We start from the raw sequence: 24651 nt of genomic DNA, 5'->3' as shown, positions 1-24651 counted from the left end.
GTAACCGGTTGATCATAGAACAAAGCGGTTAGTAACTGGTTACTTACCGGTTGACCGGTGAGGTTCGTCGAACGCATCCTCTGATATCATTGACGATTCTGCAGCCGCCGATGTATACGATGACGCGGTGATGACGGAAGCGGACTTTAATGAACTTTTTTTTTTGCGTCCGACTCGGAATCCGAGTTTGAAGGCTTTTAGAAATGTTTTCCTATTTAATTCCTATTTTATTTGTAAATAAATGTGTTCATTATTTTGAAATTTCTTTGAAAATAATTCGCAATGTTTTTGGAAAGTATGGGAGTCGACTTATACGCGGGTTTTAGATTTTTTCTCTGAAAAAGGGGGGGTCGACTTATACGCGAGATCGACCTATACGCGAGTATATACGGTAAATGTATAGTTAATATCTTTCCTGATATGTGATTTGATAAAATAATAATCATGGTAACTCATTACGTCATAAATAAAGAATCTTGCATGCATTTACCTTACGTACCAGTACAACCCCAAACTGCTAAAAATATCATTACAAATTACAATTTATTCAAGCTACTTTTTGCTATCTTAGTCCCTTCAGTAACTGATAAATAATTTTCTCATTAAAATGGGGTTGTTTCCATTAGTCAAAAGTTGAGATGGATGAAAAAAAGCTGATGAAACTATCGCGTGCGCCAAAATATGCGATTAACGCCAAATGTTGCAGTTTTCAATCACGTGGTTTGTGGGGAGCTCTGGGGTGTTTCTCCAGTAGGGGAAAAGGTTAACTGGGTTCCTCTACGTAATTTCAACTCGATGGTATTTGCTCTTCTGAACTCCGATGCATTTTGCAAATTCATTAATAAAACTTATAGCTTACTGAATAGGATTGACATTGGAATCTAACAAAACGAACTAGTTAACTATCCTGTTAAATCAAGAAAATAACTCTGCTTTATAGAATCAATAACGTCAGTTCATTTAATCAAAATAAACAAACAACCTGTTTTTAGAGCATTAACATCGCCGACCATATAGCGCTTAATAAAATCTTACTTTCCAGCGATGATGCATCCCAAAAAAAAAAACACCATCTACCAATGATGAAACGAAAATACTTGTAAAACACCTTGAAAATTTCAATGGTGTAGTCTGCACCATGATGCAGACAGCACCAACAATCACTCAATAATTTATCGGATAAGATGAAATTAGGTTAACATGAAATAGTTGTTGTGGTCCCCTCAATTTCACATCAACAAGGTACTACTATAATGGTTAAGGTCAATGTTATCACTACTGAGAATAATGTAGCTCAAATACAAGCTAAAGCAAATGAAAGCTATAATTCAAGAGATGTCAATCGAACATTTTGAAGCCAGGCGAGCAAATGACGACATTTTTTAGGTCCACGAGTACTCCTCGAAAAACAACACTACAAGAATCAGACAATAAGAGTGCTCAAAGCAAATTAGTCAACTTCTTTGGCACTGAGATATAAAAAACAAAGAGATGTATGATTTTTTTTCACAAATTTTTCTTTTTGAAGCACTCGGTTTTAAGAAGATAATATTGTGGCCAATACGCACGCGTCACAAGCTAAATTCAGAGCGTGTTTTCTCGACACACACATACTAAGTATTAAAACATATACATAAATAATAATTTCACCGAGTCAGGTGTGACCCTCCCTCACATTGATAAATAGACACACATAGTATCAATATCTGCAACGAAAAGAGCTTTCCTTCCAGTTGATATGCAAAGAAATAAAGCGATTTCTTTTCAATGCTTACCATTAGACAGACTGAGAAGAAAATGAAGAGCAAGAAGAAAATACGGTAAAGAATATCTGGAAATTGGCCGAATCGTTCGTGTTCTAAGAGTGTTAATAGTAGCTACGAATAACATGCTGACATCTTCCTAAGCATGCATTCAGATTTCACAACTAATCCCAGATGTTAGAAACTTATTTACACATGGATGCTGTAGAACGCGTTTTATGTTTGTACACAACAAGATCTGAGCAGACCTACAGCGGGCTCTTTTTGGTTTAAGTACCAATAAAACCACAAAAGAAGGCTGATCTTGAGGCGAGTGACACACATCATCACTTGTAAATAATTTGGTAGCACGTTTAGAAGTGCATGCTGGCCTTGGAACGAAAACAAACCACACAATTACATCAATGTTTCTTTTCCATTATAACAACAATGGCGTTGTTTTTAGTCTACGCATCCTCAACTTCCCGGATGAATTTTCCAAAGGTTGCGTTCGAAGAAACTCACCGGTCGACCGGTAAGTAACTGATTACTAACCGAATCGTTCCATGATTAACCGGTTACCACGGTGGTGATCATTCTAAGCAGTTGATTGGTTGATTGGAGCACGTGATCATAAGCTGTCACGTGATTAACTAACCGGTCGCTCTCTTCTTCTTCTTCTTCTTCTGGAGTTCCCGGAAGAAAATATTGTTGAGGACTGCGTACAGCGCGCTTTGCCTCCCTTTCGTATCTTATTTTGAATTAAAAACAGTTTTGTTAAGGCAGATCTTTTTATAGCCGTCTTAAATATATTAAAAATTGCGTAGAATTATATATATTTATATATATATTTATTTATTTGTTTATTTATTTTTGATGGGTGAAGTAACTGCATTAATGTGAGTAAAATATGCAAATAACTGAAGTAATCTGACAGTATAAAAGTAGAGCAAAGAGAGGTCGGGATCAGAAGAGGGCGAGGATAGCCCTTCCGTATCTTGGATCCCTAAGCAAATCCAGACTAAAAATGTCATTTGAACATAAGTTATTGGCCTTTATAGTTTTTATAATAAAGTTCCTTTGTTCAATGTTTTTACTACAATTCCATATTACGTGCTGGGTATTTTCAATTTTTTGGCAGGTCTCGCAGCTGGGGGTATTTGATTTCCTTAGTTTAAACAGTTTTTCTTTAGTTAAGAAGGAATCGGTTAGGATTCTATTCAATTTTGTTTCTTCGCTTCTGTTCTTAATCCACTTATACTTTTCATTGATTGAGTTTACAATATTTTTGTATTTGGAGAAATATTTTGATCTCTCCCATATGATTTGCAACTCTTTATTCCTCTCTTTTTTTATATAATTTCGCGTGTCATTCCATGTACAGATAGGAGACATAGGTGTCTGGGAGCATGACTCTGCTTCTTTGGCTAGTTTGTCCGCTTCTTCGTTGTCTGGAATTCCCTTATGCCCAGGGACCCATACTATTTTGGTTTTGTTCTTTTTTGAGAGTTCCGATAAGTGGTGTCTAGTGTTGTATACCAGTAGGTCTTCATTTTCGTTTTCTTCTTTTAGTGCTGTAATGGCACTTAGGGAATCGGATAAAATAATATTTGGGGAGTCATTTTTAATAAGGAATTTTGCAGCGTACCAGATAGCCCCTAGTTCCGCCGTGTAAACTGAACAGATGGGTGGGATTTTTATTTTCCTTTTTAATCCTTCCTTTTTGTTATAGATAGAAAATGCTGTATTATTTGATTTTGAACCATCAGTGGCCCAGATGTTATAATTGGGGTGTTGTGTTTTGAATTCTTCAAAGGTCTGCCTGATGATGTAGTCTGGGTTTGGTTTTTGAAATTCTTTGTTCTTCAGGATATACTCGATGTTGCTGATGTCTGTTTCCGATTTTATGTATTCTTTACATATGCAATTTTCGTTCGCCCTGGTTTCTCTTTCTATTTTTTCAAGGTTAGTGACTATTTCAAACATGTGTGGTTGGTTTTTTTGGAAATTTTTGATTGAGGTGATATAATTTTTATTCTTTTTAAATTTTTGTTTGCTGATGTATTTTATGTAATTCCATTTGATGCGGGTTTCTATGTTTTCTGTATCTGTAATGATCCTGATTAATTTATTTGGAGCGAAGGTATTAACCCCTAGTGCTTTCCGTAAAGCTTTATTTTCTGTTGTCTCAATTTGTTTTTGATTCGCTTTTGTATCTTTGACTCTGATTGTAATTCCGTAATAGGGAAGTTTTCGATTTTTCAATTTTATTTTTATATGATAGAGTAACATGTATGAACATCATAGGCGAAAAAAATTTTGCGATACGATAAGTAGTTTTTTTAAATTAATTTTTAAAATTCAAGCGCCTGTGACGTCAGATGGCATAGGAAGTGACGTCCGATAGGAGAGAAACGCTAGCGAACCGGTTCCCATGTCATGGGAGAAATCGAAGAACGTGCATTCGACTTCGAAGATGAAACGTAAAAGGCTTATCTCCTCGCGTTTCTGGAACATTAAACCTCTCATCCTCTCGGAAATATTCGAATTTCACCATTGATATTATTTGAGGAAGATTATTTAGATTGTGCTTTAACGAATCCGGCCTCCATAGTGTGTTCAAATGGATTATTGAATTTCTAAAAAATAAAAATATCAGCGCGCTCAAAATGTTCCTAGCGAAAACAAGGGATCTTCGGCGGAAGGCTGCCCATTTCCGCCCTGTGACGTATGCTCGTGACGTTTCAGAAGAGCGCACTTTTGCGCGTGGATTTTTAAAAATTCATTAAAAATCAACCACGGTGTTTTAAAATTCGGCGATGGTGAATTTTTTAGTTTTGAGGGTCAATTAACAATATGCAATAGCCAAAATATGAACATTTAATAGGTTGCAACTTCCCTATTGGCTTTAGCTATAATTGTTTGCTTTGTGACGTTGAGAATATTAGCGTAACTGGCGCCAGATTGAATGCTCCCAAGCCAATTTATTACATGCAGCATTTTCTTCATTTTTCCATTTAGGTAATTTGTATGAACATTCCACTTTAGGTTGTTTTGAAAATATGTTCCTAGGATTTTGTGATTTGTTGTCCATTTGATGCTTGTTCCCTGTAAGTTAAATTTTGTGGAGTTTTTCTCGTTTTTAGGGGAGAAGTCAATTAAGACGGTTTTTTCTGTTGAGATAGTTATTTTGTTTTCCTTACTCCATTGTTCCAGGGATAATAAGTTTTGGTTTAGCTTTTCCTCTGCTTCGTTTTTGTTCTTCCCGGATACAATGATTGTCATATCATCTGCATAGCAAAATATTCTTCCTTTCTTTATATAATTTCCGATGTCGGAAATAAAACAGTTAAATAGAAATGGTGATAAAATTGACCCTTGGGCTATTCCTTGGTTAATTATGGCTTTTTCTGAATTCCTGTTGTTCCAGCTTATTATTATCTTTCTATTGTGGAGGAAATTTTGAATCCATTTTATAATTTTGTAGTCTATTTTGAATTGTATGAGTTTTTGTATCAGCTTTGGTATCCAAACGTTGTCATAAGCTCCTTTTATGTCTATGGCGATGGCGTACACAAATCTTTTTTTTCCCCTTAAGTAATAAATTAAGTTGTAAAGGTCATAAAGATAATCTTCCGTACCTCTTTCTTTGACGAAGCCATATATGTAGTTTGGAAACACTTTAGTTTTTCTTCTATTGATTCTGTATAATATTATTTTCTCTATTAGTTTACTGATATTTTGGGTTAGTGCAATAGGTCTATAATTGTTGATCTGTTTGGGGTTTTTCCCAGGTCTCTTAATTGGGACTATTTTCGAAATTTTCCAGTCTTCGGGAATTTTGGCAGTTTGAATGCTTTGATTAAAGACGTTTCTTAATACTTCCAGTCCCTCATCTGGTAGAATTTTAAGAACTTTGTTTGAGATTTGGTCTGGGCCTGGGGCTTTGTCCCTTGTTGTTTTAAAGGCTTTTTTTATTTCTTCAATGGTAATTTCCTCAGTCATTATAAGTTCTCCTTCTTGTTGAGATATGTTGACTGTGTCGACCGTTTTTTTTGTATTGTCACTGTTAGAGAAATGTTTCGCAAATAGATTTGCCTGTTCTTGAATATCTGTTACCTTGGTTCCATTGATTTCTGTTGTTAGGTTGTTGTTTGTGTATTCCTTTTCTAGATTTTTTTTAATTCTGTTAACAGTATTGTAAAGCTCTTGGGGGTTGTTTATTTTATAATTTTGTTTTCTCCAGTATTCTCTTCTTGCTTTTTTGATATGGTGTTTGAGTACGGCGTTAGCTTTCTTGTAGCTAATCCAGTCCTCCAAAGAGGCGGATCTTCTTGCTTTGTTTCTCTTCCTATCTCTGTCTGTTTTTAATTTTGCGCATTTTGGATTCCACCAAAAGTTGTTGTTCATTATTTTGTAACTTATGCTGACAGAATGTTGTCTGATCGTTTCTTTTATGTTTTTGGTTATGTGGTTGTATTGAGTGTCTATGGTATTTAGTGGAGAGTTCGTGGGAAGTTTGTTTTTTAGATCCTCTGTGATGTTTTTCCAGTTTTTGTACGATTTAATAATATAGGTTTCGCCTTTCTTTTCTATGTTTGTTTTTATTAAAAATGGGTAATGGTCGCTGCTTCCATGTTCATCCAGGCGTATCCATGAGAAAATTTTATTATTACTGTTATCTATTATTGCTAAATCTAGGATGCCATCTTCTTTGCCTTTATTTATTCTGGTTGGTATATTTTCGCTTAGTATATGTAGATTATTGTCTAGGACCCAATTTTCTAGTTTTTTCCCACTAGGGGTGGTAAGCCTGTCTCCCAAGCTTTGCGCTCTGCTATTAAAATCTCCGACGAAGATTGAAAATTTGTCGGTAATATTGTTGAGTTCCCCGATCGTCGTGTCGTTGAAAACTCATGGAGGTCTATAGCAATTAATTATTTTAAAGGTCCTTTTGTGGAGAACTACGTGGATCATCAAGGATTCCATGCCATGGATATCGCAAGGAATACTATAAGAGGGTAAATTGTCTTTGACATATGTACACACTCCTCCATCTTTATGGGGAAAGTCCTTTTCCTTACTATAAACTGTGTATCCTTTAAGTCTGGGTATTTTGCTATCGGGTAACCATGTCTCTTGAATGCAAATGATGGGGGGGGGGGGGGGGGGGGGTTGGACCAAGCGACAATGAATTTGAGAAAATCAATGTTGGCAAGAAGACCTCGTAAATTCCAACAAAGAAGAAAAGTAGTCCACGACGACATTATGACGACAGAAAAAACAACAGAACACAAAACAGCGAGACTAAATATCTCCCGTATCTAATTCAATGTCTTCTGTGTGAAATTCGTTTTGTTCGAATGGGCTCGAGAAAGATAGATCGGTGAGTGATCCCTCGCTTGTCACTCAGTTATTCAGTTTGAAGATTTCTATTTTTAATTTCTCTATTTCCGCGCTTTTTAGGTTGCAGCTTTCGCATTGATGTGATTTAATTTGATTGGTTAATGTTATCAAAACTTTTAATTTTTCGATTTCAGCTCTCAGTTCTTTGATTTCCTTATCTCTGCTATCTAATTTGTCGCTAAGTTCCGTTATAGTGATATTTGCATTGTTTTTTCTTTCTACCTTGTTGTGCCCCTTCGCAGGTTCTTCTGCCTTGGCAACGCTGGCCCAAGATTTATCAGGGGTGTCGGTTTTTAATTGTGTTTGGGTGGCTTTTTTGATTTTTTCTTTGTATACTGGGCAGTTTTTGTCTGTAGATAGGTGGTTGCCTTCACATCTTATACATTTGGGGTCATTTTCGCAGTTAGCATGATCCCCTCCGCATGTCATGCATTTTGTTTTTCCCTTGCAGTCTTTCTTTTGATGTCCCAATTTTAGACAGTTATAGCAAACTTTCGGTTGCTCAATGTATTTTTGCGTTTTGTATATGATCCTCCCGATTTTTACTTCTTTTCTGTCAGTTTTCCCAAGCTCTTTGACTAGAATAACTGGTATCGGCTCTTTGGATCCTTTCCTGTTGAACCTTATTATTTGAGCTATTGGAACTTTGTCCTGTGTCAAGTATTCCGCTATTTCTTCCAATTTTATTTCTGTGTCGACATTTTTGATTATGTACTTTGAGGTTACAGTCTCGTCAATTATTCTGGTAATGATTTCCGTGTTGCAAATTTCTTTGGTTTTAGAGATATTAATCACTGTATTTAAATTCTTGGTTGTAATTACTAGGTTTTTTTTGCCTGTAAGATTGATGGTGTCATCCGCGGCAATTATCTTGTCTAGTTGCTCGTTGAGGGTTTTAGTGTTATTTGTAGGGATTTTGTTGACAACGCCTGTTATTATCAGTTTTATTGTTTCACAGCCATTTTTGAATGCTATTTTGGCTTTTTTTACTATATTTATTGCCGGTTCATAAACGTTATTGTCAGTTTTTATTTCTTTTTCTCTGCTACTTGCAGATTCAACATTCTCTACTTTTCTTTTGGACGAATTTTTCATGTTGAACTCTCATAATAAAAGAAAATCGGGACTTACCGAATGTGGTTCTAATAAGAAATAAATCAGTAGAGTTACCTCCGCACGTGTCGAACGTGCAGACAAAAATATTACACCTCCGTACGCAACCTTGTACAGGTTCCTCCTTTCCAATACCAACCGGTCGCTCTCGATCGAGCTTGTCAAACGCAACCATTAATGGAGAAAGAAATTCCTGGAGAAAACATACCTTCGCATCTGATTAAAGATACTTTCACTTTAGAATAGAGTCCCTGACTCTACTTTAGAAAGAAGAACACCTCGGCAACACCTGACGTATGGGAGACTACCGCGTACAGCGGCTCCCAAAAGTGTTCGTACACTTTGAAATTTTTTACTAAAACCAAAATAACGCAAACTGAATTCGAATATGAAGTCCAATATTTTTTCACATCATTCCTATGTCATTTTAAATACAACCCAGTAGTTTTTTCAAAATATTAGGGATCTTCTTTTTGAAATGGGTCAAAAAACGAAGAGAAGGAGAAATAATATGCCACACAGTCATCGTACACTCAAATATTTTGGAATAATTTATGATTAAAATTATGATATGTCGTTTTTTTATTATTTTTGCATTGTGTTGACCCTTAAAAGTCCTTTGGCTTTAATATTTTGTTTATTTATTTCTTAATATTGTGCTTATTACTTTAAACATTACTTTAAACTTTTTACATTGATTTTCAAAAAGCTTTCGATAAGGTACCGCATGTTGCTCTACTTTGCAAATTAGCTGATATAGGAATAGGAGGGAAAACTTTCATTTGGGTAAAAAACTGGCTGACCGGAAGGAAACAAAGGGTAGTTGTAAGGGGAAATTATTCTAATTGGAGTGAGGTTTTAAGCGGGGTTCCTCAAGAATCAGTGTTAGGGCCTGTTTTGTTCATTGTTTTTATGAACGATATTCACAAAAATATTTCTGGGAACATGAATTGTTTTGCTGATGATGTCAAAGTTATGGGGACTGTAGATAATGAAGAACAAGCAAAACAGCTGCAAGAGGATCTAGATCATATTACGGAGTGGGCTGATAAACGGGGTATGGCTGTTAATGTTGGGAAATGTCAAGTGCTACATTTAGGGCATGGAAATAAGTGTACAAGTTATTATTTGCAAGGTTCAGTCATTAGTCAGGCAGACAAAGTTACTGATCTGGGGGTCTTAATAAGTCAGGATTTAAAGTTTAGCCAACAGTGCAGCATTGCTAGTAACAAGGCCAATAAGATGCTTGGGTTTATCAATAGATCTATTTCAAACAAATCTAAAGAAGTTCTTCTGCCCTTATACAGAAGTTTGGTAAGACTTCATTTGGAGTATGCTGTTCAGTTTAGGTCTCCTTATCTTAAGAAAGACATTAATGTATTGGAAAGGGTTCAAAGGCGAGCTACAAGGCTAATAAATGGACTTTCTCACTTGGACTATGATTCCAGGCTTAGAAGGTTAAAAATGTACAGTCTTGAGCAAAGAAGAGACCGAGGGGACATGCAACGTGGAGACGGCTTTCGCTATAGGAGCAATCGTGGTCGCCGGTGATGGTGCGGAGGGTGGCGGTGGGAAAATAAAGTGATAGGACATTAAAACAGTCAAGTGAGAACAATAAGCAATCGTGGTTGTTCAAAAAGGTCAAACGGCAAAGTTGACAAAGCGTGATCGAAGATTTACAGTTAAGAAATTTATCAAAAATACACATTTGAGTCCTGTAAAAGTTTCTGCAGAGTTAAATTAAAATTTTTACATTTAATTTTCACCTAAAATTGTTCGTCAAGTTCTCTGATAGCTGGATTAAATGAGACCTCTTCCCGCAGCAATTTTCTTGGCCGTGCGAAAAACAGAAAGCTTCCGCTTTTCGTCGCAAAATCAATGATAAATAAGTTCAAAACGTTTTGGAATTACGTCTGTACTCCGCCATTTCGGTCGCTCTGTTCTCTTGCGTTAAAATAAACTGAAAAAGAATTAACTGTAACTCTTCTTATTTATTTACGAGCGACGTGCATTATTATGTGTTATGCACGTGTTAATTAGCTGTGAGCTGAGTTTTCTGTTCACTTTCTGGCTGTAATTATTATCCTTTGAAAAATCTAAAGGAAAAACTATTCGCGCATCTATCGCTGAACCGATCCTTCATGTGGAGCTTACCAAGAAAAGAATCGTGATTATTTAACATGAATGGTAATTTCGTCTCATTTTCAATATGCTTTTACTGATGAAGCACAGTTGTCTAAATTCTGCTAAAATTTAATGACCTGTTTTTGGGATGCACCGAATAGCAAGTATTGGGCTCGCATTTTAAAGCTAATATTTACTTTCTTCTCATGCAAACTTAAATATACAAATACAAATGTGATGACCAGCAACAGGCTCCTTGGCTCCCGGCGTACTGGGCCGCCGGGATACCGGGAAAATTCCCGGTGCGCCGGTGCCTTAGTGCGCCGGCGCCTCAGTCTTTTTTTTTAATGAATTTTGTACCGGATATTGAGGCGCCTGGTACCACAAGATTTATCGTACGAGATGAACAAATAAGACAACATCATAAAACTACGTATCATCCCTTTTTAAAATCAAAGTTACCTCCATCCATCGGTTTAATCAGAATCGTTAATGTAAAATGCTTTTTTCATTCCCATCCAAATCTACCTCCCTTCACCCAAAGAATAAAGTGGAATTAAAAAAAAGTAACATCAGAGGATTTTTTTTTTTTAATTTGAAGTATCAATTCGCGAATCTAACAATATGCAACCATTCAGCGCCGACTTGAACTCAGTTGAAACTATAAAACTTTCACCTAAAAGTTTTGAACAATGTCGTTGTTTCCAGATTTTTTTGAACCAAGGCGCCTGTTTCGGACATCTAACTTTCGTACGGCGTCCATCTCTCTATAACTCGGTGACAAAGCCAGGGTTTTTAGTCCTGGGGGGAGGGGGGCTAAGGGCAAAATTTTTTATGTTGTCTTGATGACGCTTCCAACGAAGCAAAAGAAAGGCAAAAACTTCGGTTTCACTAAGTGCGGACGGGGAGTGAGGCTGCAGCCTTATACACATATAGCTCCTTTCCTAGATTCGTCACTGATATAACTAATCATAACTAACAGAGAAAAATTAATAAAACTGGTATGCCTTCATTGCACAGCCCTTTATTTTTATTCATGATTCAGAAGCGCTGCGAAATTTTTCAACAGTTCATAATTCTCTAATAGTGAAGATGAAAATTTCGTGGCACCGGCGCCCCCATAAAGACTTTAAGGCACTCTAATTTACTCCTCCCCCCCCCCCCCCCCAGCAGATTGGGAAACAAAATTAGAGGTAGGAGCCATTCATTTTCAATGAGAGATTTTTTTCATTAAAAATATTTTCTTTTAAATCATTATTAAATGTAGCTCATAATTACACAAAATTGTACACGTGTATTATACTTCTCATTTTCAACTTATCACATTTAATAGCGTTAAATTTGAGCTTTTTCATAGGATCAGAGTGTCCTTTTAGTCATTTCATTTGATTCTTTTCACACTTCCACATACCTTTTCCCTTTCAGGTGCTACTTTTTTTAAAGGCGGCAAATATCACTACTACTCAATAAATTTTATTTTAAATTCAAAACATGATCAGGGGCGTAACTAGGAGAAGCAGAGGGACACCAATCCCCCTCCCTCCGAGCGCGAAATTGAAGATATGACTAAAAATATTTTTCCCCAACTTTAAATGAAAAAGAAAAAAAAAATCAATCGAAAATTAATTTTGTCGACTAAAATCAGCGGCAACCACCGTTGGGGTACGAGAGATAACTCGCCGCCTTACCCCAGCATTATTAAAGATCGCCAAAATTTCCATTTAAAGTACTTCAATTACGAAAACTTTCAGGGGATAGCACCTAGACGACCCACATCATAAAAGATCGTTTAAAAGTTAGCATATTGGACTTCAATTTCGGAAACTTACTAGAGGAGTCACCCTAACTTCAGCGAAATTATGATTCCCGAAATTATAATAAATTGTCTATACAATTTCATTTTAGCTCTTCAATTTCGAAAACTTTCCAGAAGAGAGTCCCCGAACACCACCCCGTCCTCTATCAAAGACAGAATACAGTTATGCCATTTAAGACTTCAAATGCGAAAAATTTCCACAGAAAAGTTTTGAAACGCATGCCTTTCTCTAAAAGTCAGCAAAAATGGCCTACAAATATGATATTTGAACTTCAAATTTCGAAAGCTTCCGGGGACGAACCACCGTATTCACTTTATTAAAGTTGATCTAATGTTTTGTAAAGACCTCAATTTCGAAACTTTTTCGAAGAAGCGCTTAGGGCCGTCGCCAACATCCACCAGTTTTTCGGAAATGGAGCCGCCAATTTCTGAAAGTGATTAAAAACAGAAAAAGAAAAAAGAAGAAAACCTTCGCAATCTTTAAGAATTGAAACAGTAATAATCAATGAACTAAAGAAATAAAAGTGACAAAAAGTATTTTTTCTGCCAAATTTAAAAAGAAAATGAAATCTTCGCATATTATTGAGAAACTGTTCTCTTGCGCTAAAATAAACTGAAAAAGAATTAACTGTAACTCTTCTTATTTATTTACGAGCGACGTGCATTATTATGTGTTATGCACGTGTTAATTAGCTGTGAGCTGAGTTTTCTGTTCACTTTCTGGCTGTAATTATTATCCTTTGAAAAATCTAAAGGAAAAACTATTCGCGCATCTAGCGCTGAAGCGATCTTTCATGTGGAGCTTACCAAGAAAAGAATCGTGATTATTTAACATGAATGGTAATTTCGTCTCATTTTCAATATGCTTTTACAGATGAAGCACAGTTGTCTAAATTCTGCTAAAATTTAATGACCTGTTTTTGGGATGCACCGAATAGCAAGTATTGGGCTCGCATTTTAAAGCTAATATTTACTTTCTTCTCATGCAAACTTAAATATACAAATACAAATGTGATGACCAGCAACAGGCTCTTGGCTCAGCTAGGCTGGTCATAGGCAATTTTTTAGTCCCCAATGAAGATCAATGGCCTTCTTAAAGCTATCCACCCCCCTTACTCACATAGGCGGATTTAGGCTGCGAATTCTGGGGGTGCAACAATTACAGGGATCTAGTGGGAGGGGGGGGGAGGGCGGCTTTCTTTTGAAAATTTACCTCAAAAATGCTGGTTTTGAATTGGTTTCAGAGTAAATTTTATAGCAGTTTATTGAAATGATGTGCTAGAACTTGAAACAGTTTTAATGGTTTTTCATAAAGTATATAACAATAGCCATGTTTTTTTTTTGACTTTATTAGCCATGGTTGTTTCAAAGTAAAAGAAACTGTAATGATTTTACTTTGTACCCTGTAATGTTCAGTTACAGAACATACAATTATTCAATAATACAGCACTGAATACTAAATAATTTAAGAAATGTGTTCATTTATCTTTTTTTTTCAAATGGAAAAAAGTACTCTTCTTCATACATCGCAAAATTTCTCTCGCATGGCGAAGTTTGGTGACAGGGGTGGATTCAGAAATGTTAGTAAGGGGGGGGGTCAAGTTTCAACGGCCAACGCCATATCTAAAAAAAGCACGAAAAAAAAAGTTTCGCAGGGGTTCCCAAGGGTGAGGCGCACACTCTCATATGCTACGGAACATCCCTCCTCCAAATGAAAGCAAAACCCTTCTAAATTCTCCTCCCCCTCTCTGAAATTTTCCAATGGCGTAGCCAAGGGCGCCCATATACAAAATTGTAGGGGGGGGGGGGGGGCTCAGATATTTTTACCATGGGTTAGGAGGATATTTTCTCCATAGGAACCGATTTCAGGACAGATTAGTGTCATTAAAACATTTCATTTTAAATAACTTATTCATTAATGGCTGGAGAATAAATGTTTTTACATTTTTGCCAAGAAAAAAGTACTAGAAACAAGGAAATTCCAATTTCAAAGGGGGGGGGGGGCTCGAGCCCCCCCTTGCCCCCCTATATGGGCGCCCTTGGGCATAGCTTGCGCCATGTTCCTTCAAATTTTCATCAAGTTTCTCTAAGCAGACGGACTGGTCACGTTACTATCTGCGTTGAATAGGTATATGAGAAAACGGCTATAAAATAGTTGGAAAAAGCACACACGCGCGGCGCGACATGTAGTTTGAGTTAGAAGAGTGCTCTGATAAAATATTAGTCTCATTAGGGATGATTGTGCTTTTGAAAACGAACAAAAACTCAAAATAGCAATAGCCCAGTAAACAAACCCAGTCAATCATTTGAATTATGACGCGCTGAGCAGAAATTAAAAAGTCTTACAGAACCAAGCAAAAAACAGGTAAACATTAATTCCGTGTACCATTTTTTCTGATTTGAAAATTTGAAGTTTGATAATAATCTTCGTAAAATTCCTATCACAGGGGTGTTAGCTGACCCTTTGACCCTTCAGGGCTCTCCAAACTACGGCCCGGTGAACAGATTTTGTCCCGCCCCGCGGGAAGCTTACAAACTCTTTTTTTTTTATATCGGAACAGAGACAGCCTCGTTGAAAATATTTAATTGAGATATTATTTTTAATTACAAATAATTACTTATAAAATCTTTTTACCATTAATTTAAATAATTTTTTAATCCTTTTTTACCATTAACTACGAGTTCAGAACCCATCTCTCTTTTAGCTCTTTCCAAGAACAAATATTTTCTCTCCGGACCACATCCTCCCTTTAGTCCCCCTGGCCCCAGGGAAAACATGCGCTCACTCCTGTCTTCACGTGTTTTATTAGTGGTCAGCTCAGCCTGAGAGGGTGGCTGACATCAGATTTAAATGTTTGTTGCCAAACTTTAATGCTAGAATCTGAATTTTGCCAAAAAACTTGAAAACAGAAATCAAAAGTCTCCCACAAATAGCGTTTTAAAAACAGAACATCAACCATTGTGATTAATCTCTTCGTTTTTCATTTTCATAATTTTGTTCCTTTATGCACATGTGACTTTTTATTTAGCTAAGAAATGTGGGAAAGTGGATTCCCCATCCCCTTAAGATTAGAGGCTATCTAGAAGAGAGGGCATTTTTCGCTCAGATTGGCTTTTTTTGCTAATACCACAAAGCGGTTTGGCTCTTTTTTCTAAATTTTACCTACTTCCATTTTACAGTTCACTACCAGAAAAAGACTTTAAGAACTTAAAAAATCACGCTAGAGCGATGTTTTCTCCTTTCTGCGTCCACTTACAAGTGTGAACAGACGTTTTCAAAATTGAAGTATATTAAATCTAAGTACAGATCTTCTTTATCAGACGAACATTTAAAATGATTCTTAATGATTGGAAGTATGAAGTTTGTCCCTGAATGGAGTGAAATTTTAAGTGGTAAACAAATGCAATCTTCTCATTAATCTTTCATCTTTTGAAATTTTTTAAAAAGCTTTTCACGAGTTCTGTTCTCATTTAGTTCCAGTTTTAATCATCATTAATTCAATGAAATACATTTGTAGTACATTGCAATAGTTTTGTCTTGTATCAATCACTCATTAGCCTTAAAAAAAAGAAAAAAAAAAAAAAACTTCATTTTATTTTGTGACAAAAAATGCTTTTTATTTCAGTTTTCTGAACTTTTCTAAATTTTATAAGATTCCCTATCCTTATATTATAAGAGCTTTACAGGAACTGGAAATATAATTTAATTTAGCTAACAGCAAATATGTATAAAGAAATATGATAACTTAGAAGCAAGCCCAGAAATTTTTGAAAACCACCCCTGAGAGCTTAATTAAAAAATACATATGTATATATTTGCGATGCATGGTTGGGAGGGGGGGGGGGGGCTGGCGCTAAATGATCATTTGAGCTAAAGTATTGTTAGACTGGCCCGCCTCACCTCCAAAAATTTGCAATGTGGCCCGTGAGCGAAAAAGGTTTGAGACCCCTGATCTAAATCTTCTTGAAGCTGTTTTACCTATTCTTCATTTTCTACAATACCCATAACTTTTACATCATCAGCAAAACAATAAAGTTGTAAATGTATGTATATTTCTGTAGAATGTGTTCTGCAATGAAAATGCACTTCCATTTAACTTCTAATTTTTCCTGCATCGACTATAATATTAATATAAATTATGCTGTTTAAATAAAAGCTTACAATGCAGAAATTTATAATGTAAGGTGATACTTAAATATCTTTTCTATGCAAGGATTGCAGACGATTGATGTGGTTGGGGGGGGGGGGGGCACTGGTATGCATTCAGAATTATTTTCTTTCTGTACCTCTTTTAGTAAATCCCAAAACAATTCTGATGGAGAGACAGAGGAAATTAGAATTGCTACTGATAAAATGCTTAGTAGAGAGATAGAACTCAAAAATGTATGCCCAATCCAAAGTTGCAGGTGTGACATTAACACAAACTAAATCGGGCATCAGTTAAAATATTTTACTGATATTGCAAGTTGACTGATTAAATATTCATTTGTAAAAATTTTTTCCACCCGTTGCGAGTGTGACTATAGTGCCTAGAAAGAGTAGTGTGCCGACCGCCGCTGTTTTTCCCACGATTCTTGAGGACAAAATTTGGGAATTCAGCTAGAGGGCAGTGCGGTTAGAGAGCTCGCTACTTTTGACGAAGTTTACATTAGTTGATGCAGGATTTAGTTATAATTCAGTTATGCATTTATGTTGTTTTTCCGCGTTTCATAAAAAAAATTTATGAAAGAGTCTTAAAATATTTTAATGGACACATCAAAGTCCAATATTAAGAGAAAAAAAAAAAAAGCTACATCTTGTTTTATACCAGTGTGCAAAAGTGGTTTCAGATCAGGCAAAGAAAACGTTTCGCTTTTCAAAGTTCCCGAAGATGAGGAGAAACTTACGCAGTGATGTACCTCGCATGGGTGACACCCAGGGACGCCAATATGTGGTGTCGCCCCCTTCCCAAACAAAAAGAAAAAAAGACTTTAGTATTCTTTGTAAGCACGAAATTCATACAATTTTCAGTCCAAGTACTGACAATATGAACCTAATCAGGACAATTATTGTAATTAAGTTTGAACATTCTTTTTTATTCCTTCATATACAGTGAAGCACCGTTTTATACGTTTCTCTTTTATACGTTTTTATCATTTATATGCTTTTTTAAATTGGTCACTGCAGAGTCCAATACGAATTAGGAACTGATGTGATATACCCCACCCTTGGCGACTTTTTCCTGTTGGCGCCAAGAAAGCGTCGCCAAGAAAACGATGTATGACGATATATGTCATACATCGTTCTTAGCAAAGCTTTTTTAGCGCCAACAGGAAAAAATCAGATAAAAAAAACACGATCAAAGCACTTCAGAACACAATATATATAAAAACAACATAAAATAACAAAAAATATCACGAATATACGCTTCAAAAATACCAGAAACTAGAAAGTTTTTGTACACAAAGAACAATTACTATTAAGTATTTAAAGTGCTTAAATTGACAAATTACTATAACAGCTCACCAATGAAATATGTACCAATAGAAATAAAAGCTATTTTCCAACATGCATTTCATCAAACAAAAACTTTTCTCATACTCTGCTAAAAAAGAGGCAAAACGATTCAAATTGCGATGTTTAAAGCGGAAAACATCCCCAAATATCAATAACTATTTCAGCCAAAAAAAGCGCTTAGTTACTCAAATGTAAGTAATGTAAAGTAAAAATGTCTCAACAGAACCATCCTAAACATAAACAATACAAAAATACCATACATTTATTTGCTATCCAGACATGCCTTTCAAAATACCTAATATATTTTACATAAAGTAACACCTTTATATTTTTATAAAATGCTGTCAACATTATTTTCAGAAATTCAGTACCTAAAGGAGGCACGTTCATAGAATGTCTAAATAATTCGTTTACTTTTTTACTTTTTAGAACAAAATAACCGTACTATTTTTGTAAAATTAATTTACATACCGTAAAAATAAAGTTAAAAACTACAAGAACCCCTCAAAGATTTGTAAAAACAAAGAATTTCGGAAGTGAGAGTTTTTTTTTTGAATTCTAAAATAAAGAACTTACCTTTTTTATGGTATAAATCCTCACACTCGGTCTAAAACATTACATTACATGACAATGGCATGTTACAGATACACACCATGTTGGAATTAACTTTTAATTAACGTTCAAGTTTGAAGAAACTGGCATTTTCTAATGTTTTCACTTCAAAACACAACTACTGAATTTAAACTAACACAAAATAAGCTTTCCTGTAAGGTATATTGCACGAAACAACACCTATCTCTCCTCGGGTTGTGAAACACGGGTTAATTTCGCCAGGGATGCCATGCTTAAAAAGTTATCGCCTCATTGGCGAGAGATATTTCAATTTTGTGCAAAAAATCGGATGTCGCCCAAATGGGGGGGTATATCACATGTGTACCACGTATTAACGTATACCTCTTATACGTTTTTTCATTTGTACGCTTCTTTCATGCAGTCCCTTCAAAAACGTATAAATGGTGTTTCACTGTAATTTAATTCATATAGTACATACTTGGTTTGATGTTTGATGAGACAAAATACAATAAGTTTTTGACAAATCATGCAAGTACTCACTCAATGAAAAAACTCGCACATTTGGAGGAAGGAAAAAAAGATCACCAGAACAACCAGGCATACTTTTTTTTAATGGTGTGAGTATTTTGCTTGTGGTGTTAAGTTCTGGAGGGTTAGAAAGATAAAAAAGATACAAACTCAGATGCATGGATTTGTTTTTTAGTCTGTAGTGTCAGCAAAGCTAATTGCTTCACAGCCCTCAAAACTTCTCAGTTAAATTATTCTAGTTTTCAATAATTGCAGTTGCTGAACTTTAAAATTTAGAAATTATGCCTGAGTGTACAAACAGCGTTAGAAAGTACTGCTGGTCCACTGGTCCCAGACCAGTGAAACTTGCCACGGACCACTATAAAAAATAATCGGTGGTCCATGGGACCACCAATGCTGGTTTTTTTGTTCACAATTTGCTAGAAAAATTATGCGCTATTTACCCTATTATGCCCTGAAACTAAGTAAAAATGGTCAAATTAAATTCTCAAATTTTTGGTAGTCGATTTTAAGGGTTGCTTAATGAAATTGGTTTTCAAACTGTTCACTTCACTGTTTAAGACACCAGATTTAAATATTTTATTGCCAAACTTTAACAAACAAAAAAAATTTAAAATTTGAAACATTAAGTATATTAAAAAATCCTCATCAGTAGAAGAATGTTTTACTCTTTGCTTATTTGTTTTTCATTGTTAGTTTAACAGTACAGTAATTATGCACTTTCAAGTATGTATACTTATGTCTGTATTAATTGTCACAACTTAGTGTTTTATTTAATGTTTAATAAATTAGTTTAAAATGAAAGTGATATTTAACTTAATAAATGTAATCATAAAGTGCAAATAATTTCAGGTGCAAATATTAGTGTTAAATTTAAAAAGGACCAGTGATGTTGTTTTCAGAGCAGTACACATTCATGTTGACTATTGACTAGTCCAAAGGACCAAGGAATTTTTACTGATTTCTAATGCTGGTACAAATATCATACGTTTTAATCTCAGATGTAATAATATTTAATAATTTGCACTATAACTTCTTTTTTACTTAGAATGATTTTGTATTTTAGTAATTGTGCAGAAAACTTGATTAGTTTTCCTTCCAAGTAAATTTTAAAATTGATGCCTGAATTGCAACATATGAATTTCTATTCTCTTTAAAGCAAATCCTTTGCCCTCTTTTTTACTAGGCCAAGTTGTGACTTCTGTGGGTGCAGTCTTAGAAGTCAAGTCTACAGGGATGCGAAGGGGTGCAGTCAAAGAAGTCAAAGGGATGCGAAAATCAGGAAGAGTATGGAAGAATGACAAAAAGAGGTATGACTCATATTAATTTAAAGGTATTTCTAAATGTAATTTTTTTTTTATAAATAAGTAAAATAATTCATCAGTGTAGTAAAACATATTTAATACTAATACAGTTTTGTTACTAAGTCTCAATATATTCAGACCCTCCCCCAGGATTGGGCGGGAGTGCCCAACTTGCCCTTTGATTCTTATAACGTGCTCAACTTGCCGTTTTATCGGTAAAACGGCGCCCTAATTGCCTCTTTGTTCATGAACTGGCATCCTTTGGATTTAAGATTTTTACTAGAAAAAGGAAGGAGCCAGTGTCCCTTTTTGTTGTTTTCCTACAATGACTTTCTTCTAAGTGAAAACAGCGAACATCCGCAATGATTTAAACAAAAAAGAAAAAAAAAAGGTCTCCACGGTTTATTCCTTCCAAAATGTCTAGACTCCTTTTGATGCAAGGGCGCCTTTTTTTTTGTTCATAAGTATTACAAAAGAAATTTATATGATTGTACTGCTTTTTATTCATTTTGGAACTAGCGTTTTTATTCTGATTTGTGAAACTGAACGATCTTCAACACGGCGCCATTTTGAAAACGTGACGCCATTTTGGAAACGTGTTGCTTAAAAAGTAGCGCGAAACTTAAAAATAACCTTTTTTAAAGGAGAAATAATGTAAGTGAACGAGTTTAGGATCATTAGAAATGTAAATTTTACTAAATCGAGTAAGAGATTTGTCTGTGTTTGCGTTCGCGAACTTTGTAAAGCTCAGTTTTCGAAATTACGATCTTTGTAACGAATTTGCGGCCGTAATTGCGTTTTTTGCTTCTATTCTGAAACAAGAACATTAAGATTTTGCTTCTTTTACTGTAACCTTATTACATTCAGTACATAATGAATTTTCAAGCGATAAATTGTAGAAGTTTTATCAACTTAAGGTGCAAAATCCTTTCTTTCGAAAAAAAATGGCGCTCTCGTGCAATATATTACTGTTAGAAAATTATGACAGGTTTTTATTAATTAATTTCTCTTTCTTCATTCATATTAACTCTTATTTACGTTTTATTTCTTTTCTGTACTCTAAATTTAATACTACTAAAAACAATTATTTTGGCTAATTTTTCAGAAAAATCTCGATTATAACCCCCCCCCTCCTTTCTAAAATCAACAAGTTTTGTTTTGAAAATAGGGGGGTTACTTTCGGGATTTTACGGTAGGTGCAGTGGAGCGCCACAAATCCACCGACCTGAAATGCTCTAACGTTAAAATTCGTGCCATTTTTTTTTCGTTTTTTTTTCCTGCGCTGCGAATTTAATCTTTCTTTTAAAAAATTCTATTTCAGTCTAAAATAATCAAAATCACAATTATTTGCTGAAACAGCTGTTTTAGCAGATAATATGTTCTGTTTTATTATGTTATACTCACGCCGCACGCCGATAATTTTTTGGTCTGAAAAATACGTTTGTATTTTTGCTCAGTTTTCTTTATATTGTGTACTACTGAATAAATAATAAATATCGAAAACCAAAAGCAGATGGTAAAAGATTGCTGCAGATTAACAGCAAATTTATTCTAATATTTCGTGTGACACGTTGCATCAAAGAAACGAAAAAATATGACGAAAATACAAAGAATTCAGCATGTAAAAGCCTTTTAACTATTGAAAATAAATACTAAGTGCTTTCAAACTGGTGCTGTTTATTGGTTTTTGTTTCCTTATGGTGGTGGTTACTACAAGAGCAATTATTACTTTTGGATTTAAAAGTCTTAAGTTACAGCTAGTAACAGCTGAAAGAATTCGTTTTCACCCCCCCCCCCCTTTTATAGTTCATTCTTTTTTTTTCCCAATTTAGAAACCAAAACTAGAAATTATTTAAAAAAAAAGCAGAATGTCCAAATTTTCAGATTATAATAATTTGTTTTACTTGTGTATCTGCTTACAAAACATTATTTAGCCACAAGCAGAAACTTGTACTTTATGTATTCATTGTTTAGGTATTTGTAAATCAATTGATTTACTTAAACAAGCCATTCTTGCTTAATGAAATTGTTACCAAATGTTTGTGACATCTCAAAGTACTTTGTGGTAACTTATGTAAGTCTAATTCATGTTAAAGTGTGTCGTTGGGGAAAGTTATTATGTACATAATTCATCAAAATCTTAAGAGAAACATGAGTTAAGCTGTTAGATTTGCATCAATTACCACTCACATGCTCTCAAAACCAGCCTTGGCAAAAAAATTTCTGTTTTCTCTCCTTTTTTTTTCTTTCCTTTTTATGGAAGATGCAAAAAATCCTATGGCTTTTAGTTGCTTTCTTTCCCCCCCCCTCTTCCCCAATTTTTGTCCCAATCGCCTCCTTTGAAAATGATTATAAACTATTCAAATGTCCTAGGAAGTAATTCATAAATGTTTCGAAGTTTTTATTGTTGCGACAGTAAGACATTTGAACCCAGGAATAACAGTAATATCCTACGACTATATCCACTGATGCTTTGAAGCCATAATTAACATGCCTTTTAGTTTTGTAAGTAATTTTTTGTTGCAGATGCTTTCAGAGAGTAGGTATATGTTCAAAGTTTTTTTTTTTTTTAAATTAATTTTATTCATTTTATTATGTAGTTTTAGTATCTCTAAAAAATGATTCATCAAATTGATTTTTTTCCCTATTTTTGTCCCAAATGTAACACAAAAAGAAGTGGATAGCAGCAATTTTTTTTTTTTTGTATTATTCTCAAGAGAGACAAAATATATTTTTATGCCTCTTTTAAATATCTTGCAGCTTTTATTGTGTTTATTCATTTATCGTGGTACAAAAGAATTCAGTTTCAACCCAATATTTCTTACTTGCAATTAAAAGTCTTCTAAACATGATATGTTCTCGGTTTTACGAAAGTTGTCAGACTTTCTTTTTAGGCTTTTTAGTGTTTTTCTCCTTCTCAGTCTCTCATCATTATCTTCTTTTTTTTTTTTCAAACATAAATACTTAAAGCTTTTTGAAACATGTACAGGTTTTAACCTGTAAAGTTGACCACTTTTTTATGCACAGAATTAGTTATATATGACCTATAATCAACCTCTACAAGTTGACCACTAAAGTAGTGCCCCACAAGTGGTCAACTTTCACAGGTTTCACTATACAATTATTTTCGCGCTAATTAATATATAGTGCTGCTTTTATAGAATTAAAAAATGAACAGCTCTGAATGTACAATTTCTAGGTATTTTACTTTCTTTCTTTTGTTCTTGATTTCAGAGTTTTTTATAAGTTTACAGTGGTTTTAGAAGAAAAAGTAATGCGATTGATAATGAAAAACTTTTCTGAATAATTTAGTAAAATTTTGAAGATTTGAACGATCTTTTAAATTGATGTTTTTTCCTGGTTGCAGTAAAAACTCATCATTCTTAAGGTCAGGATCTGACAAAGTCCGTGTGCCAGGCTGCCAGTGCGACTAAAAAGATACCTTAACAACCAGTGTTTTTCCCAAGCCAAGTTGCTCTCAATATTTCTTTAAACTCTGAATAATAATTTGTCTGGCATCTAAAAAAAATTTCCCCGACTCTTAACTTCTAAAAGTTTTTTGTAGGTATCTTCTCATCATCATATATAGAGAGAAATTATGTTGACTAAATGTACCACTTTTAGTCAAAATTTTACTTTAGATTTGCATTACAAATTAGGCATTTCCCTACATTACAAACAAAACAAGTATCTAATTTACAACACGTACTATCGCTGATTATCATTCTAAAGTCAGTCAGCATTTAATAAATTTTGGTCTCTGAAGTTAGTAGTTTTGACCTTCCAAACTCCCCCCCCCTCCCTCCCCAATACTTTCTCTTTAATTAAGTATATAAATGTAAGAGTAATATTTGAAAATAGTAAAATAAATTGCTTTACATACTTAACAAAAGTAAGGCTCAAGTATCATAGAAAAACTATTGTAGTTTTTATACACTACAATCCCATTGCTAACGCCCACAATATTTTAAAATGTATTGTATGTATTAGTGTTCACTCTAGGAAAAAAAAGGGCAGGTTGCTGGCCTTTGAAAGGGGCACTTTTTTAAAAAAGGGCACTATTTCAACGCGGGGTCCCCCCATCCAAGGCCAATGATGCACCACTCAAAATGTACTGAGCGCCCCCTCCCCCCCAAAAAAAAATAAGAGGAGAAATAACACTTAAAACACCTTGCAAAAATTCAAACAGTCTAGTCTGCGCCATGACCTCCCCCTCCCCTCCTTGATCGCCGTCACCAATGACTTTAGTATTAAATATGATTTCATCATGAAAACACACTTGTGTTCAGAATAGGGTTAGCTCACCCCCCCCCCCACACACACAAATGCCAATTAAGCTAAGCACATTTTCCACACTCCATAGAAACATTTAGCTAATGCTAAAACTTGGCTTTGGGTGTTTTTCAACATTTTTCAGGCCTTAAAAAAAAATTCTACGCATTTCAAAACCCTTTGAATTTCAATTTAAGAAGAACAGTATTTAATTACTGATCCCCCCTTCCTACCAAAGAAATTGCCTAGTAATGTGCATTGTGCCATTAAGTATTT

General features: G+C 34.8%; 2 protein-coding genes across 3 annotated transcripts in view; one reads left to right on the top strand and one right to left on the bottom strand.

The window, feature by feature from the left end:
* LOC129231635 (activin receptor type-2A-like) overlaps positions 1-8436 on the bottom strand; it is a 37348-nt gene extending 28912 nt beyond the window's left edge. Inside the window, exon 1 of the mRNA XM_054865998.1 lies at positions 8280-8436. Coding sequence (XP_054721973.1) covers positions 8280-8436 — 157 coding nt within the window. The remainder of the gene's footprint in view (positions 1-8279) is intronic.
* A 1817-nt stretch (positions 8437-10253) lies between these two features.
* The window catches only part of LOC129231758 (coiled-coil domain-containing protein 86-like), a 37722-nt gene continuing 23324 nt past the window's right edge, over positions 10254-24651 (top strand). The window contains exons 1-2 of one of the 2 annotated variants that reach the window (XM_054866123.1): positions 10254-10448; positions 19986-20109. In XM_054866123.1, coding sequence (XP_054722098.1) covers positions 10442-10448; positions 19986-20109 — 131 coding nt within the window. In that variant the 5' untranslated portion in view covers positions 10254-10441. Of the gene's footprint in view, positions 10449-12858; positions 13042-19985; positions 20110-24651 lie in introns of those variants that run through there. The other variant, XM_054866122.1, reaches the window with a different exon arrangement.

Source organism: Uloborus diversus, chromosome 10 (assembly GCF_026930045.1).
Source record: "Uloborus diversus isolate 005 chromosome 10, Udiv.v.3.1, whole genome shotgun sequence".
NCBI lineage: Eukaryota > Metazoa > Arthropoda > Arachnida > Araneae > Uloboridae > Uloborus > Uloborus diversus.
This window is presented reverse-complemented; position numbering and strand designations above follow the sequence as displayed.